This window comes from Pezoporus occidentalis, unplaced genomic scaffold (assembly GCF_034315485.1).
Source record: "Pezoporus occidentalis ecotype Australia unplaced genomic scaffold, CSIRO_AGI_Poc_V1 ctg149, whole genome shotgun sequence".
Taxonomy (NCBI): domain Eukaryota; kingdom Metazoa; phylum Chordata; class Aves; order Psittaciformes; family Psittacidae; genus Pezoporus; species Pezoporus occidentalis.
Window position 1 is genome coordinate 302,194 of NW_026913305.1, and position 16,376 is coordinate 318,569.

At 42.8% G+C, this 16,376-nt stretch overlaps 1 protein-coding gene across 1 annotated transcript in view; it reads left to right on the forward strand.

The window, feature by feature from the left end:
- FANCD2 (FA complementation group D2) overlaps nucleotides 1-16,376 on the forward strand; it is a 41,168-nt gene that overhangs the window by 17,350 nt on the left and 7,442 nt on the right. Inside the window, exons 19-36 of the mRNA XM_062610680.1 lie at nucleotides 931-1,040; nucleotides 2,354-2,414; nucleotides 3,124-3,249; nucleotides 4,256-4,329; nucleotides 4,418-4,558; nucleotides 5,679-5,779; nucleotides 6,073-6,188; nucleotides 7,019-7,127; nucleotides 8,021-8,119; nucleotides 8,748-8,857; nucleotides 9,327-9,473; nucleotides 11,016-11,132; nucleotides 11,830-11,958; nucleotides 12,157-12,272; nucleotides 13,112-13,225; nucleotides 13,785-13,912; nucleotides 15,198-15,297; nucleotides 15,665-15,787. Of these exons, the coding sequence (XP_062466664.1) occupies nucleotides 931-1,040; nucleotides 2,354-2,414; nucleotides 3,124-3,249; nucleotides 4,256-4,329; nucleotides 4,418-4,558; nucleotides 5,679-5,779; nucleotides 6,073-6,188; nucleotides 7,019-7,127; nucleotides 8,021-8,119; nucleotides 8,748-8,857; nucleotides 9,327-9,473; nucleotides 11,016-11,132; nucleotides 11,830-11,958; nucleotides 12,157-12,272; nucleotides 13,112-13,225; nucleotides 13,785-13,912; nucleotides 15,198-15,297; nucleotides 15,665-15,787 (2,021 nt within the window). The remainder of the gene's footprint in view (nucleotides 1-930; nucleotides 1,041-2,353; nucleotides 2,415-3,123; nucleotides 3,250-4,255; nucleotides 4,330-4,417; nucleotides 4,559-5,678; nucleotides 5,780-6,072; nucleotides 6,189-7,018; nucleotides 7,128-8,020; nucleotides 8,120-8,747; nucleotides 8,858-9,326; nucleotides 9,474-11,015; nucleotides 11,133-11,829; nucleotides 11,959-12,156; nucleotides 12,273-13,111; nucleotides 13,226-13,784; nucleotides 13,913-15,197; nucleotides 15,298-15,664; nucleotides 15,788-16,376) is intronic.

Sequence of the window (16,376 nt, forward strand, 5' to 3'; positions counted from 1 at the left end):
ACTACTGCTACCACCAGTGATAATAATGATAAAGGAAATAACAAGGGAAGAGAATACATCATCTCACCACCAGCCGACTGATAACTCGCCCCCCTCAGCCCGACCAAGCACCGACCGATACCTCCTCCAACCCTGCAGTCTCCCAGCCCTTCCGGCTAACTCCCAGTTGCATCCTGGGCATGACATGCTGTGGTATGGAATACCTCTTTGGTCAGTTTGGGTCAGGTGTCCTGTCTCTGCTTCCTCCTGGCTCCTCCTCCTCCCTGGCAGAGCATGAGGCTCACAAAGTCCTTGGCCAAATCAAAACATCCTTGTTATGAGCTCTGTTCCCGAGCTGAAAGTCAAAACACTGCACTACACCAGCTACCAAGAAGGAGAAACATGACTGCTACTGCTGAACCCAGGACACCTACTGTTTATCAGCTTAAGAGGTCAGGCAAGAACATACCCCTTCGTCACAGACACTATTCTGGATCACTTGGTGCCTGCCCTGTTTTAGCCTCGGCTGTTCATCTTCCTCTCTCAAGGTGATGGCTTTCTTGATTATTATTCCTTTGCCAGCAGTGCAGGTGCAACTTTGATTCCTGTGGATGATTTGCTAAACACTCTTCTGTGCTTTGCCTTCAATCCCTTTGACAATTATTAAGACTTCTCATGGACCAGACTGGTCTCCCAACTTCCTTGAAGCCACTTCTTCGACTGCTTTATGCTCTCTATGTCAGGAGACCTCTTAGTCTATCATTAGTGATACAGCTATGACCAGTATTTTCATAATAACAGAAATTGTAGAATGTGCATGTGCCTCTTGCAACGCCGTAATCCCAGTAAACCACCCCCTGCAGCCTTTAGAGATGATATTAGGTGAAGATGCCAATAGAATTGTGAGTGATGCCAACAATGTGGTGACATGGTCTGTGTCTGTCTTTTTAGGATGATATGCACATGGTGATCAGGAAATGGCTTTCTAGCACAGTTCCCAACCACAAACAAATGGGGATTATTGGTGCTGTTACCATGATAGGCAGCGTGGCATTAAAAAGGTGAGAGAGAATGTAGCAAAGGTGAATTTAACATGTTCAGTTCAGACCAAACCTGGAGCAGAACAAAGGAAGGGAGGCATTGCCTCTGAGCTCATGTATATCCTGGTCTAATCCAGTAATGTAAAACTTTCCTGCAGTGCTTGGTGTTACAACCCTCACCTGCTGCTAATCTCAAAGACATCCTGAATTCCTTGTTAATGCCTATACATGGATGTCTTAACTAGCAACACCAGGACCTATTGCTTGGGAAAACTAAAAGAGAAGAGAAAGAGTATTCCTGCTGTGCTGGGCATTGGCATGACAATTTCCAATGTACTGTATAAATGATTTATGAACAGCAGTAAACCAGGTAACCTACTGCTAAGAGCTGTGGCAAAGATTTAAGCACTTGAGAAATAAAGATTTTACTGGTGTTGGGAAGAGTTATTTAGCTCCCTGAGTTTGCACTTCTTAATAAAATGCTTTTGCTATTTATTATGGAAAGGGAAAAGCCCATCTTAGCTCCAAGCTCTGTGTTGTTGCTTCCATAGCACTGACATCAGACTTGCTAATTTAAAGGCACTACTTCAAGTCTAAGCAGTGTTTGCTAACCTAGTTACTTCAAGAGGAGATTTAGAAAATTTTAGAAGGTGAATAACAAGGGTAAAAAAAACAACTACAAAGCAAACAAACAAAAGAAGAGCCCGTGGGGTCTGTTAGGGAGTTTGCCAGGTAAAGTGCATGCAGATGATCTCAGCATGTTCTATACCTGGAAAATGGAGTAAATCAAACAGGAAATCTGTTTGACCTGTAGAGAAATTCCTTCCCACTCAAGTCTGACCCAAATGCATTAGAAAAATCTGTCTGATGGTACTTGAGAAATATCTTTGCATCACATTAGATCATTGTGTAACCTACTGGAGTCCTGTCTGATTTCCTCAGAGAAAGATTGAAGGAGACAGACTTGAAAGCCAGGGAAAATCAGAGGAAAATATACCTTTCTGAACCCTGCAAGTAAGCAGCAAGAACTTTGAATAGCTATCCTAATGTGCAACTACAGATACTAGGCTTATGGTAAGATGAGGCTCCATCTGGCTTTTAGAAGAGAGGGTGACTAGAGGGCCTAGGTTTCAACAAGTTGTTAAAAACACATCCTTGAAAATGTTGAGGATTGTCCCACAGGTCCCAGACAGCAGTAGGTCTTTTCCTAATAGTATCCCAACGAACATCTTTTTCATGCGTAGTTCTTCAATTTTTTGAGGGAGAACCTTGTGTGTGTGATGGGAATTGCATATCTAAGTGTTGTGCAACAAAAGGTTATCAATTGCTTTTAGGAATGAAGGAGATGTTAGTTCCTTGGAGAGACTGGAGCTGAACAACGAGCGTGATGAGCAGGTGAGTACCAAAAATGGGGCAGTGTGGAGAGAGGGAGGATATGGTCAGCCAGGAGGTGTGACTGGAAACAGTCTTAACTGAAGCAGTGTATGTATCTGGGAGTTAGCTCTACTGAGCCTGGGATTCTCATCCATTGACTGTAGAGACAAGAATCTATTAAAAATGGTTTTGGAGAAACAAAGGTCTGTATTAAGATAGCACCCGCTGATCTTGCCTGCTCCTAGGACAGGACAAGCAGTACTGCAGCCATCTAGTGGAAGTCTTCTATCCAGATGTTATTTCAGACAAAAAGGGAAAAAACAGGACAATCTGCTTCAATGAGCCAAAGGCAACCTTTGCCTTCCTCTCGGCTTGGCAGCAGTGCCTTCCAGCCATCTAGAGAGAGTACTTCTGCTGTACAGGGTTGGCCTGCCCTTGGCGTTTTTCCTTAGCTCCTGTTGAAGAACCTTCTTCTAGGCTGGCCTCTATTTAAGGGTGGTCCTGGACAGACTCTTTTGGTTTGTTTTTTTTTCATAACAGAGCTGGGCCAGTACCTTAAAAGACCCATGTTCCTTTTTAAAACTGGGTTTTAAAACACCATGGGCTGTTGCTTAGAGTTGAAATTTGGATGTGCCTCAGAGTAAATTAGTATAAAAGGGACTGAAGATAAAAGCTTGAGCTGGAACCATTTACCATGCCCATTTCTGCAGACTGTTCTCTCTCCTTTCAGCTTTCTAACTTGCTGGACCTTGTGGGCTTCTGCTGTGAGCAAACACCAGAGGTCTTGGCTCTGTACTATGATGAATTTGCCAATTTGATTGAGAAGCAGAAGGGGAATCTGGACTTGCAGCTCCTGGTATGTTGCACAGTAGATTGAACTCAATCATTTAAATTAATTCTTCAGAAATATGATCTAGGCATGCTCAAGGTCTGTAAGAGACTGATCAGATAAAAAATCCTCTTTGAACTCTCAGCTTTTTTTTTGGTTGTGGCAGATTCTTCATTGTGTTTCAACGGCTTCCTTTATGTTGACTTTTAAATGACAATAGGGAAACTTTTAAAGGTAATTAAATGACATTTTTAAAGCCTGCTTTTAAGATTCATAGATAAAAGTAGAATCTGAAAGAACTTTAAACTTAGTATTGAGATTGGCTTCTGGTCAGGCTGTTAAGGCTGTCTGATGGCTAAGGACTTTGAAAAGCCACAGTCATTTATGGTAATAAAAAAATAAATGGTATTTGTGGTAATCAGAGGAGATTTGTGAAGGCCACGGGACTTTCTTCTCCCTGGGCACTCTGTACGTGGTCTGTACCTGGCAGAAGGGTACAAGCCATTTCTTCTTTTTCCTTGCAAGACTGAAATGCAAAGCAAGCTAAGATTCTTCTTACAATTTTTATTCAGGCTTTTTGGATCTTTTCATTGTCTATCCAGACTCTGTCAAACCTGTTCTTTACATCTCCCTTGTTTCTAACACGTGAAGTATGTGGGACACATTGTGTGAAATTAAATCTTGCCAACATTTTCCAGCCATTTCATTTTGGTGGTCTACTGTTAGGACCCAGAATTTCCCATGTCTGCTTTCCTCTTCTAGCCAGCTGCTCTGTCTGTGTATCACTGGGGAACTTGTAGACAAGCCCATATCCAAAGAACAGGGGAGAAACTTGTGCATGCTTAGCAGTGTTTCCTGGCTTTGTCTCTAAAGGCATGCCTTGTCTCTCCTTACATGCAGTTGGCTTCATTGCTGTGACTGCTCCAGGATACTTTTGTTTAGCCTTACCTTCTGCACTTTCTGCTGCTGCTGCTGTTGAAGCTTTCTTCACAGAGCCCCTTTGCTGAGCAGGTTTTTTTCCTTTTCCTTATAGGACAAGTTTGGGAAGAGTTTGGTGGAGGACTTTCCCAGTGACTTTGTGGTGGATCTCAGCCCCACAGTGGATGGGTATGCTCATCACAGGCTAAGCATTTGTAATGCTTCTATCACTGAGAACTGAGTTTGTTAACAAGAGCTTGTCTATCTTTCCTTGCAGTTCATTCTTGTTCCCAGTGAAGTCCTTGTATAATCTGGATGAAGATGAAACTCAGGGAGCAATTGCCATTAACCTCCTACCATTGGTGTCACAGAGTAATGTTGGAAGGGTCGCTGGTGGAATGAGCAGCCAAAGTAAAAGGTACTTTGACATTAAACTGTGGGATGACTGCAGAGGTAAAGGAATTGTTTTCATTGGTGCACTTCACAGCTTCACTGGGCAGAGAATACAACAGTTCCCAGTGTTCTTTTTCTTCTCTTGCTGTTCGATATGTTTAGATAGGCCTAGAGGCGAAAGCTGATTGGGAAATGGCAGTCTGTCCTGGCTCAGGCTGTTTAGGTGGTCTTGGGTAAATGAGATACGTATGTGAGAAGAGTAGCTGTTTCTTCTGGTGTTACGGTGATATTGAATGCCAGATTGAGATGGATAGGCAACTCTGAGGTGGCAAAATTCATGTTTTCAGCAATGATTCTCAAATAGAGTCACTAAGAACTTGGTGCGTATCAACAGTACACTGTTTTTCTCACTCTGTTGTACTTCGACAATGTAGACTGTGCTCCAGAGCAAAACCACACACATGCAGCCACAAGTGAAATATGAGTGAAAAATAAGGGCTCTGTCTTTGGAAAATGGAACAGGATTATGTTAAAAAAAAAATTAAGAAAAGTGTAATTAAACAGTAGGGCATCAAAGTGAAAAATAAGTTGTGGGTTTGTTCTTTATTAACTGGCACCTTCATATCCTACGTAATTTTATTGTCATAAGATCTTGTTGGCATTTTAGTTCTGGTTACAAAAGGATCACTTTAAAATAAAAGAACAGGTAGCTCTTTGCATGCATCTATGGAAAAATGTTAATTTCCTCACTCAGAATGTAAGCAGTGGCGTGCTAGAAAACATTCGGGGATGTTTCTTCACTGCTCACAGCTGTGCTTTGCACAACTTCATATAGTTAATCCTGACTTATTCAAATTTGATTTCTACCATCACTAAATCTGACCCCATTTTTATTCATTACAGCTGGTTTTCTGCCCATATCTGCTTTTCCAGAAAACTGGTGATCCAGTTTTTATTTCTGTATTACTATTTTAACCATAATGGTGCATATCTGCTCTGTGTTGCTGGGACTGGCAAGAAGCAGAATAGAAGGTGTAGGCAAAGTAGCACAGGGAGAACGTAAGATGTAATGGGAAAGTGGTAGACACTCTGCAGATACATGGAGCAAGTCCTATGTTTTATGTATTTTTTTCTTTCCCCCCAAGGGTAGTGTCACCACTATGTCTGTCACCCTGTTTCCGACTGCTGAGGTTCTACACTGCAGAGCAAAACAGTGGAAGCCTGGAGGAGATCGATGCCCTGTTAGGTATGGGAAATAGACCTTTTGTGGAGTCTGGCTGCTGACTTGTGCCTGTCCCAGATCTGCAAAGGCTTCCTGCAGTTGTAGGAAGAATCGTGCAGTTTGTGAAGGGGTGGGATGCTCTGTTGTCCACAAAGTGGAAGGGAGGCAGGGGAGAAAATTGCTTTGTTGAGAGTGGCTGACGAGGCTTTCTCCCAGTAACCACTGGAATTGATACGGGCTTTAGTAAGAAACTGTCCACACAAAGACCAAAGGGTGGGTAGCAAACAAAGTCCAACATGTTCTCTTTCTGCTCTGAGGTTGCCCCCTGTACCTGACTAACCTGGAGGCTGAAGGGAAGCTGGACTCTCTATCTAAGCAGGAACGGGAATTTCTATGCTCGCTCCTGTTCTATGCTCTTAACTGGTTTCGTGAGGTGAGTAGAGCCTTGTCTGCAGCTGCTGGAGTGGCACTAAGGAGTAGCATTTATAAACACTAATCTTGGGCTTCAGAGGTACAATTCTTGTTGAAGAAAAGTCTTGCATCTTGAAAACCTTCTCCAGCAAGGTCCTGATGACCTCTCTGTGTTTTTCTTTTCATTACCGTTTATCCTTTATCCTGCTGCTACCAGCAGCTCTGCTTCATTGGTCAGGGGCTCTAAGAACTGCCTTGCTGATGTGAGTTTTTAATCTGCTGCTCAGCCGCAGTTTATACACAGTTTGTGATAACTGTGGCTTTCCCAAGTTCATGATTTTGTGCTTTGTTCTTCACCTCTGTGAGTTTACAGAAGGGTGAAATGTGGTGCCTTTAAGCAGATTTGCCCATGTGTTTGCTAACATTGGTGGTCAGTGGGAATGCTCCCTGGTGGGGTTATTCTGATAACATGAGTTCTGTTAGAGCTGGTGCAATTCTGCATGCGTCCTCCCTGTTCCTGCCTTCTCTTGGGATTGCCTCTTTCCTGGAAGACCTGGGAAGTGCAAGGGCTCTCGAGCCACAAGCAGCACAGAAACAATGTGCTGCCCCCTAATTCCTCTTCTTCAGTTAATATTTGAGCTGTAGTTGTTGCACTGTTGCTTTTTGTAGATTGCACCAATTATGTCCATGTTCTCATGGGCTTCTGAAGAGCTTTGTTCATGCCATCTGGATCTGGTCACAGAGGCCACTTGTGCTGTGTTGTGTGCTTGTTCAGAACTTGAGAACGTTATTCAGGAAAGAAAAAGTGGATACAAATCTCCCTATGTCAGTGAGTTTGGTTTTTATCTTTAGGTTGTAAATGCCTTCTGCCAGCAACAGGATGCTGAGATGAAGGGGAAAGTTTTGACTCGATTACAGAACATCACAGAGCTGCAGAATGTGCTCGGGAAATGCTTGGCAGGTGAGTAGGAAACCTTTGTATATTCTGGTCCTGCACATGCTGATCAGGCACGGGGTTCAGCAGACGAGCACACTGGTCAGTTCTACTGACTAGCAGTGCTTTACTCATGGCCAGTCACTTTCATACTGTTTCTGCCTGTTCCCCTCTTAGTTCTTCCCCATCCCACTTCACTGCACATTCCTGCATTAATTTGCATAGTTCTACCCTTCCCTCTCCATCAGAATATCCCATATCATAAAGTTCCTCTGTTTCCTCCCATTTTATCACCTGGACTTTGTAGTCCAGGTGTCCAACTAAAGCCATGCCTGGAGTTTCTTAATGGCCCATCAATCAAAATTACAAAATGGAGACTTTTGGTCGTTGGCATTGTCTCCATTATCCCTTGTCTACCAGGTTTGTGTCTGTTTTTGTTTGTGGCTTCCCCCCTTACTGTTATCACCTTTGACATGGGAAAGTTCTTTGATTAGATAAATGTAATGATGAATACACTATCATCTTCCACATACCCTTACACAAGCTAAACATTAAGAGCTGTGTTTGTAAACCAGCAGACCAACTTTATCTGAAATAAAGTGCAGCCACAACACCCTTCTGCAGCTCAGAGAGCACTGCAAGGCCAGCACAGGAAGGGCTCAGATGTGCTTAGAACAGCCCTTCAGGCTTCACTAACATGGACAGATGTCCTTCAGCATCTGAGCACTTGTTTTCTTCCCTTACTGGAGGAATACAAAGTGCTGTAATTCCAGTGCAGTTTTGAGCTAAATGCACCTAAACATAAAAGCAGATGGACTTTCACCACAATGGTTGAACATACAGGCAAATTCTAGAGGAAGTACTATATTTTGTCATTCAGGAGCTTAACTAATCCAATTTCTACATTTTGGCTCTTTCAGCAACCCCTGGATATGTCCCACCACCAGCTACTTTTGATTCTGAAGCCCTCGAGGCTGTATCATCCACTAACGCTGTTGGTCCAGTAAGAAAAAAGACTGGTAATGGAAGTTTAAAAGTGTTTGTTTACTTTTTGCTGGGTTAGTTTTTTGCTGTTTTAACAAATTGACTGCTTAACCAGTGATCAGGCTTTCTTGAGTAAGTGCAAGGCAAGTGTCAGGTGTGTTTGTGCCTAGGAACAGAAGAAAGATGTGGACAGAAGAGCAGGACTAGTGCTGAGCCATTAGGACAGCTCAAGCTATTGGCTTGGCATCCCTGCAAGTCCCTTCTGTAGCTGTGTCTTACTTTCTTTATCCAGATTTTATTCCTTTCTCAATAACATGTCTGAGGAAGAAACATTAAATTTGGGTTCAGGTGTTTTTTTAAGGTGATGTCCCACTCATTTTTTCAGTCACTTCATAATGTTTAAACCACAGTCAGAACAGGTAGATTTGCTTTAATTTCTTACTGTGATTTTTATAAAAGAGAAGCTGATTGTGTGAGAGCTCCGAATGCGTTTGACTCTTTTTTGGACTGTAATCCTGGCTGTGGATGACACATAACCTGTGCATGAGCCATGCTTTCTTAGAGCTGATTAAAATACACCTGGTGCTGTTTCCCTGGCTGCAGGTGCTGTCTGGTGTTGAGCACAGTGTAGCCTTTGTTTCTGAAGTTGCTTTTCTCTTTAAGGAAAGAAAAAACAGACTGATGGCAGCAAAACCAGCTCTGCAGATCGTTCTCAAGGAGATGACAGTTCTGAGGGAAACCAGCCTGACATTGAGCTCTCTGAGCTGGAGAAGGTATATGTATACCCCTGGGAACTTGCAGGAAAGGCAGACCAGGGAAGGTGATGTACAAGTATAAGCAAGAGCTCTGAGGGAGAGGTTGTTAATTTCAGAAGTTAATGTCAGTTTAAGGGGTTCAGTTCTGCTTTCTGACACCTGCCCCTTGTGGTGCTTATGGGTGCTTAAGGTGCAAGTCCAGAATGGGTTTCACAACGGCCACAGATTCACAGCAAGGAGATGGCAAAGGTTATTCCAGTTTCCTAAGTATTTTCCCTAGGAAATTTTTAGTGACTTGTACAGTTCAAAATGAAAATGCTTCTGATTCTAGTGCTTGTCTCTGTACTGGCTGTTGTGAATTCTTCTTAGTCTTTTCTTCAGCCTGCCACAAAATGTTGAAGTACATGTGAAAGAAATAGCTTTATTGGAGCTAGAAAGCCTTATAGTCTTGCAGGTTGCAATCTTAGTTTTGCCATTTACTTTTCAGATTGCAACTGAGAGAGAGACAGAAAATCCTCTGGCAAAGCTGCAGAACTATCGCCTGTACTTCCGAGAGTTAGACCTTGAGGTGTTCACCGTGCTCCACTGCGGGCTGCTGACAAAGTCTGTCTTGGACACAGAGATGCATACAGAGGTAAATGGAACAGAGTAAAACTGTACTGCTAAGGCTTTATGTAACTGCCTCTCTCAGAGGTCCTGCCCTTTCTGTTCCATTAACATATGTAGACCTAATGTAAAGAAAGGGGCCTTAATATTGAACACTGCTAAGAGGCGGCTTGCCTATTAAAAAGAACCTATTGTATTTAAGTAAAGCCTGTGTTGCAAAAAGCCAAGTGTCTCAAGGCACAAACAGAGCAGAAATGTAGCACGAATTTGGGACCGGTGTCCTGGATGTTCCCTCAGTGAGCAGGGTCCTGTTTATCATCTTATATAAAACTGCATTGCTGTGGAAAGCAGAAGTGCTTATTTTTGTTACTCTCTTTGTAGGCAGGCTGAGTCCATCTGGAGTCTAATGGTGTTAGGCTACAGTGAGATTTGTAAGATGTGAAAAGGCCGTGGCAGGCTGGAGTACAGCCTGGCCTGTTCCAAGGACAGCTGTGTCTGTGCATAGAATCATAGAATAGTTAGGGTTGGAAAGGACCTTAAGATCATCTATTTCCAACCCCCCTGCCATGGGCAGGGACATCTCACACTAAACCATGCCACCCAAGGCTTCATCTAACCTGGCCTTGAACGCTGCTGGGGATGGAGCACTTGCAACCTCCCTGGGCAACCCATTCCAGTGCCTCACCACCCTAACAGGAAAGAACTTCCTCCTTATATCCAGTCTAAACTTCCCCTGTTTAAGTTTTAACCCATTACCCCTTATCCTATCACTCCAGTCCATAATGAAGAGTTCCTCCCCAGCATCCCTATAGGCCCCCTTCAGATCCTGGAAGGCTGCTATGAGGTCTCCACGCAGCCTTCTCTTCTCCAGGCTGAACAGCCCCAACTTTCTCAGCCTGTCTTCATACAGGAGGTGCTCCAGTCCCCTGATCATCCTCGTGGCCCTTCTCTGGACTTGTTCCAACAGTTCCATGTCCTTTTTATGTTGAGGACACCAGAACTGCACACAATACTCCAAGTGAGGTCTCACAAGAGCAGAGTAGAGGGGCAGGATCACCTCCTTCGACCTGCTGGTTGCGCTCCCTTTGATGCAGCCCAGGATACGGTTGGCTTTCTGGACTGCAAGCACACACTGAAGCCGGCTCATGTTCATTTTCTCATCGACCAACACCCCCATGCAGGTCACAGGCCAGTCGGAAGACTGTTTGACAAGTCTGTGTCATTATTTCAAATTACTTCTTGGCTATTACTCAACTGCTGAATTTGGTGATTCTTTGGACTTAAACCTCTTTTTATCTTTAGGAGCTAATTTTCAGTGTCAATATATGTAAATCAGTTCTCTTACTGATGTTGCCTCAGCTGTGTTCGGAGCACCCGGCATGCTTCACTCTTCAAGTAACCAGAACTGATGCCCCATACCTGCAATGGGGATATATAAAACCATCAAATAGGTCCCTGGCAGAGGTTAACTAATTCAGAAGTCATAACTGGAGGTGGAAGGGGTGAATTTGAGTTTTAAGGCACTACAATTACATCTGGGTCCTGGGATTGACTGTTCTTGTAATTGCAGTTTTGTGAAGTTGTGCAGCTGGGGCCTGCTGAACTTAGCTTCCTTCTGGATGACCTGTGCTGGAAGCTGGAGCATGTGCTGACCCCAGGCTCCACAAGGAGAGTACCTTTTCTGAAGGCAAGTACTGCAGCAGCCAATGGATGTAGGGCAGAGGCAGGGCCACATCAGTCGCCTCCTGCAGGTCTTTCCCAAGAGAAAAGGTTTTCAGAATAATTTTCAGTTAACTGGCAGTCTGAGCCCAGCTGTGTGTCAGAGCAGCACTTGCTCTTTCAAAAGAGACTTCTGTACCACTTCCCTTGCTGAAATGTTTGTAGCATCTGGTTCTCTGCATGTCTGAGGGAAGGGTACATAACAGATGGAAAGCCTTTCAGCCTCAAAACTCGAGCAGCCCTCTTCCTACTCCTCCCCGGGGACCCTGTCTCTCCTGTTCAAGGGGTAGCTCAGCTTAGGCAGGCCAGATAGCTGCTCTGTCCAACAGAAGCTACTGCATCCATGCTTCTGCTTTTTCTGCAGTCTTTAGAAGAACACCTGAGTGCAGTGACTCCTTGCATTCCTTGCTGATGCCTTCAGGAGTAAAGTAAATGTGTGGCCCACTGCATTAAACTATGAGAAATTCACTGCAACCTGATGGACTCTATCAGATTCAGTGTTCTTAATCTTTCTACCAACTTTCTTACTTTGTGCTGGTTCCTCATAGAGGGTATTGACATCAGGGATTGCACTGCTCAGAAGCAGTCTTAGAGGTAGAGCTTGATGTGAAGTTATTCTCAAGTAAGGCTGATGAAATGACTTTAATTTTTTTTATTTGCTTCAGGAAAGAAGCTACAAGGATATTGGCTTTTCCCACCTGTGTCAGAGATCCCCCAAGGAAGTTGCTATGTGTGTAGTCAAGCTACTAAAGCCACTGTGCAATCACATGGAGAACATGCACAACTACTTCCAGGTGAATGGGCAGCAATTTTGACTCAAAAAACTATCAAGTGTTGTCACCTCTAAAGGTATTTTTAGTTTTGTTTGTGGGGAAAAAAGAGCTGCTTAATTTTCCTCAATTTTTTTTAAACATGGAATTATGGAAATGGATTCTTGTGCCATTATCTTTCCTTGGATTAGTGTTTAATGAATTATTTGTTCTGTATTAAAGGCAGTTATACAAAATCAGGGTGCGGAAGATGAACCAGGAGAGAACATCCAGGAGCACATGCTGATGTCCTCTTGTTACCAACAGCTGTTACTAACTTTTCGCTCCCTATTTGCTTGGTAAGTTTAAACAAAAAAGTGTATAGTCACCTAAGTGAGCAAAGTCTTTTTATTGCTTCCTCCTCCTATTCATCATCTTTGAAGTGTTTGTACCCAGCAAATGGCCTGTAAGCCACACAGAACAACACACTGCGATGGCTGGAGACTTTTAGGCACTTTATGGTTATGTCAAGCTTCATTGCCTGATCCTGAGCTGAACTAAAACTGTAGGTGATGAAGCACTGAACTGGATAGAATTCAGTGTGCTTTTGGATCAAGACCAGTGTGAGTGGCATACTGGCACACCTTAGCTGTGCAACTCCTGTTCTTCCTAGGGGTCTTGGAATTTCTTACCAGGTCCCCTCATCCTTTGCTGAACTGTCACTGCGTGAATCCTGAGCAATGAAAGAATTTCTTTTGTCAATGGGGAAGGATGAATCTGTACTTCATTGACTAAAAGCCATGTGCATTTAGTCAAATGCATTTGAACTGCATTTGTGTAAAACTCAGTAGTGCTGGTGCACCTGGGTTTGACCTCTGCATCTGCTAATATAATCCAGGATAACATCATAGAAGCTTTTTGTGAACTGAAAAGTTTCTGTTGTGTGTGCACAAGGTTTTCCATTCCCATTCAGTTTCCAATCTTTTGTGTCACCTTATAACTTTCATATTTCGGAGCTCTTCTTGCATATCCAGCTTCTTTGTTTTTAGTGTTGCAAAAATACGCCCAGAGATGCTTTTGCATCTGATATCTCTCTTTCTTCTAGTCTGATGATGAACTGGGTAGAGATGCTTTTGCATCTGGTGTCTCTCTTTCTTCTAGTCTAATGATGAACTGGATCTTTTCTTTCCCCCTTCAGGAATGGTTTTTCTCAGTCTGAAAATGCTGACTTGCTAAGGTCAGCTCTCCAGGTGCTTGCAGGCAGACTAAAACCAGGAGAGACAGAATTTCTTCTTCTTGAGGATCTGATAAGGTAGAGTCAGTATTTCCCAAGCTCTGAAAGGGATGAATTTCAAGCAGTTTCCCCTGTTTTATGTGAGCATCATGGGTAAATGTATGTTTGGGACCTCTCGTAGAGCTAGCATTGAGCTAGCTATCTTCAAACAGAGGTTTGTATTTAACTGAATGCAGTGCAGTCAAACCTAATGAAAAGAAGCTACTGGATTATAAAATATGTATTAATTATTAATTATTCAATGTTTGAATGCTATTTGAGATGAAGTGATTAGTAGGATTCACAGAAGGAATAAGTATATTCCGGATAGTTAAAATGCCTACCGGAACACTAAGCAAAAGCAGTATATAAAGATGTTGCTGGACTTAACGTGACTGGGGCTTGAGAGAAATTTCTCAGTGGCTGAATTTTTATTTACTAGTGGTTGACTACCACTTCTTCAGGAGAACACTGCCAGAGATAAAATAGTGGGCTAGGGAGACCTCATATCTGAGGTGGTCTAATACTTCCTTTTTATGTATGTTTCTGGGAGATTGTCTACATTAGTTTTACCTTTTCCCTTTTCTGTCATCTCCAGTGAGAGTTTCCACTACCTGCTGAATTTCCAGCAGAGTGTTCCCAACTTCCACTGTGCATTCATCCTCACTCGGCTCCTGATCACCATCACTGAGAAACCAGTGGCTGGCTGGAAGAAAGAGAAAATTGGTAATGTGTGAAGCACCTCTAATCTGACATCTGTTTTCATGATGGTTTTGCCTGTAAATCTTGGGTTCTCTCTCTGGATGGCATCTTTTGAGGGAGAGATTTCCCATGGTGTCCTAGTAATCATGCTGGGTGAACAGTCCTAGCTCTTAGAAAAGGAATAGCAGTAAATACACTGGATCTTCTTTGGTATTTGTTTTGCTTTGCCTCAGTCTCTTAGCTGCTGTTTTCGAAAATCAAAACTTCACAGCTTTTTAGAGTTCTAAGAGCAAGCCTGCTGTTCAATTTTGGTACCAGTTTAATCACTGATTAATTTGATGTAGCTTCCTAGTGTAAGTACAGATGTCTATGGCAAATTATGGAAATGAATTCAAATACAGCTGTTACTTCAGAGCAGAGAGAGGAAAACCTACATGCTCTTAACTCCATGCAACAAACATTTCCAGTTGAGAGCTCTTCTCATGGGTTAGGACCCGTTCTGTAAGAGGAGCAGCATTCAAGCAGGTAAAACATGCTTGCGACAAATGTACAAGAAAAATATTGGGTCTCCACTTTGTCACACACTGAAATAAAGACTCTGGACAGTCACCTCTCTCAGCCATACCTTGTCATACTGAGACATCTCTAGAATTTGTCCTCAGAACTCCATAGTCACTCAGAATTGTGACTTCCCTACTTTGAGATTATTTGACTGTTTTTAAAAGTCCCACATTAGGAGAACTGCCCACTGCTTATGGCAGGGAGTAGCCAATTTCAACTAATAATTTCCTGGTTTGAAACATTTCTGCAAGAGAGAAACGGGTTTCTTAGCAGTTTTGAATTAAGGAATCTGTAAACTCTAAACTTGCCTGTTCACATTTATTATTATAGCACTGTGGCCAAAAAGTCAAGTCACTTCTAGAAATTCCATTTCTAGAAACTGATGCCCTAAGGATTGCATATTGCCTAATTAAAATGAAAGGGTTGGAATACTGTAGGAGCTACCAAACAAATAAGGTTTAATATAAGCTTGTCAGGGAGTAATGTCCAGAGATGACTCATGGATCTGACGTGAACAGCTATTCCAGACCAGAACACACTGGGTGTGTATATATTTTGTTATGATACATGTCCCTGTGGCCTTACTGCTTTTTAGGGGAAATGCATTCTGACTTGTCAAAGTTCAGGCATATTGAGGCGTAGCGATACTGCGACCTTTCAAAAAGCCATCTGGACACACTGCCTTTATAGGGAAGAAAGAAATGGTCTTGGATTCTTTCTTCAGTAAGTTATCCCTTATCTTTTACAGCTTCACTAGCAAAGCAGTTCCTTTGCCAGTCATGGGTGAAACCTAGTGGAGATCGAGAGAAGGGCAGCCAGTTCAACAGTGCACTGCATACTCTGCTCTGGTAAGGCTCAAGCCATTGCCTCAATGCTGAGACACTCATTTTCTAATAATTCCTGTTGCTACAGAGGAATGACCCCTCTCAGTCATAACCCTCACACTTGCACAGTTTGGCCTACATTGCATTGACAGACAGTGAGTGATAGGAAGAATTCTGTTAGCCATTGGCTGTAGAAACATGTTTGGTAGCTTTCGGTGACATTACTTGTGACAGTTCTAAGTATTGCTTTGGATTTCCTATGTATGATTGCCTTTGGCATAAGAATGAGCTTGACAATTTTAGGCCGTGTTGCAGATAGGGCAGTGTTTAAGAACTTACTGTGTTATTCTGTGTAATATTTACTGATTAACTAAGCTGGATTTGGATTTAGTGTCTACCTGGAGCACACAGATAACATCCTGAAAGCTATAGAAGAAATCTCCAGTGTTGGTGTCCCTGAACTGATCAACTCTGCCAAAGATGGATGTTCTTCTACTTACCCTACTCTAACCAGGTAACTATATTAGTAGAAACTTTGAATTTCATGAGATGCATAATGGCAATTTCTGCTTTTTAATATTTAATTTTCTTATTTTTGGGTCTGTTAATATGTTAATACTGGTGTGGGCTACTATAGGCATTTATAAACATTTTTTGGCAGCATGCAACAAGTTAGTACAGGGTTAACTTTATGTTAAGGGGAATGTCCTTGTACATTAACACAGTGCTGAGTTTATTATTTGTGAGCCATTTTAATTGGAGAATGGGCTGCTATTTGTTGTCAGGTATGCTGCCTCTTTCTGTGCTACTGTGGTGGTATAAAGCGCTCCAAAAGTCAGCCTTAGAGGCCTGGGGTGCCTCTAGATACTCCTGGGCTGATATGCAGTGTGCAAAAGCACGCTCAGGGTGTTTCTGCTCCTGGTATAAGAACTTGGAAATCCAGTTTATCCAGGGATGGCCAAAATTCCTGCACTGTGGAACTGTTAAAATCATCTTATGTGAAGAGCTGCAAACCTTTCACTGTGCACCTCTAGAGCTACAAAAGAGTGAGGGGTGTCTGTGGTTCATACTGGAGAAGTGATAGTGACTTCCCAGGATTCTCC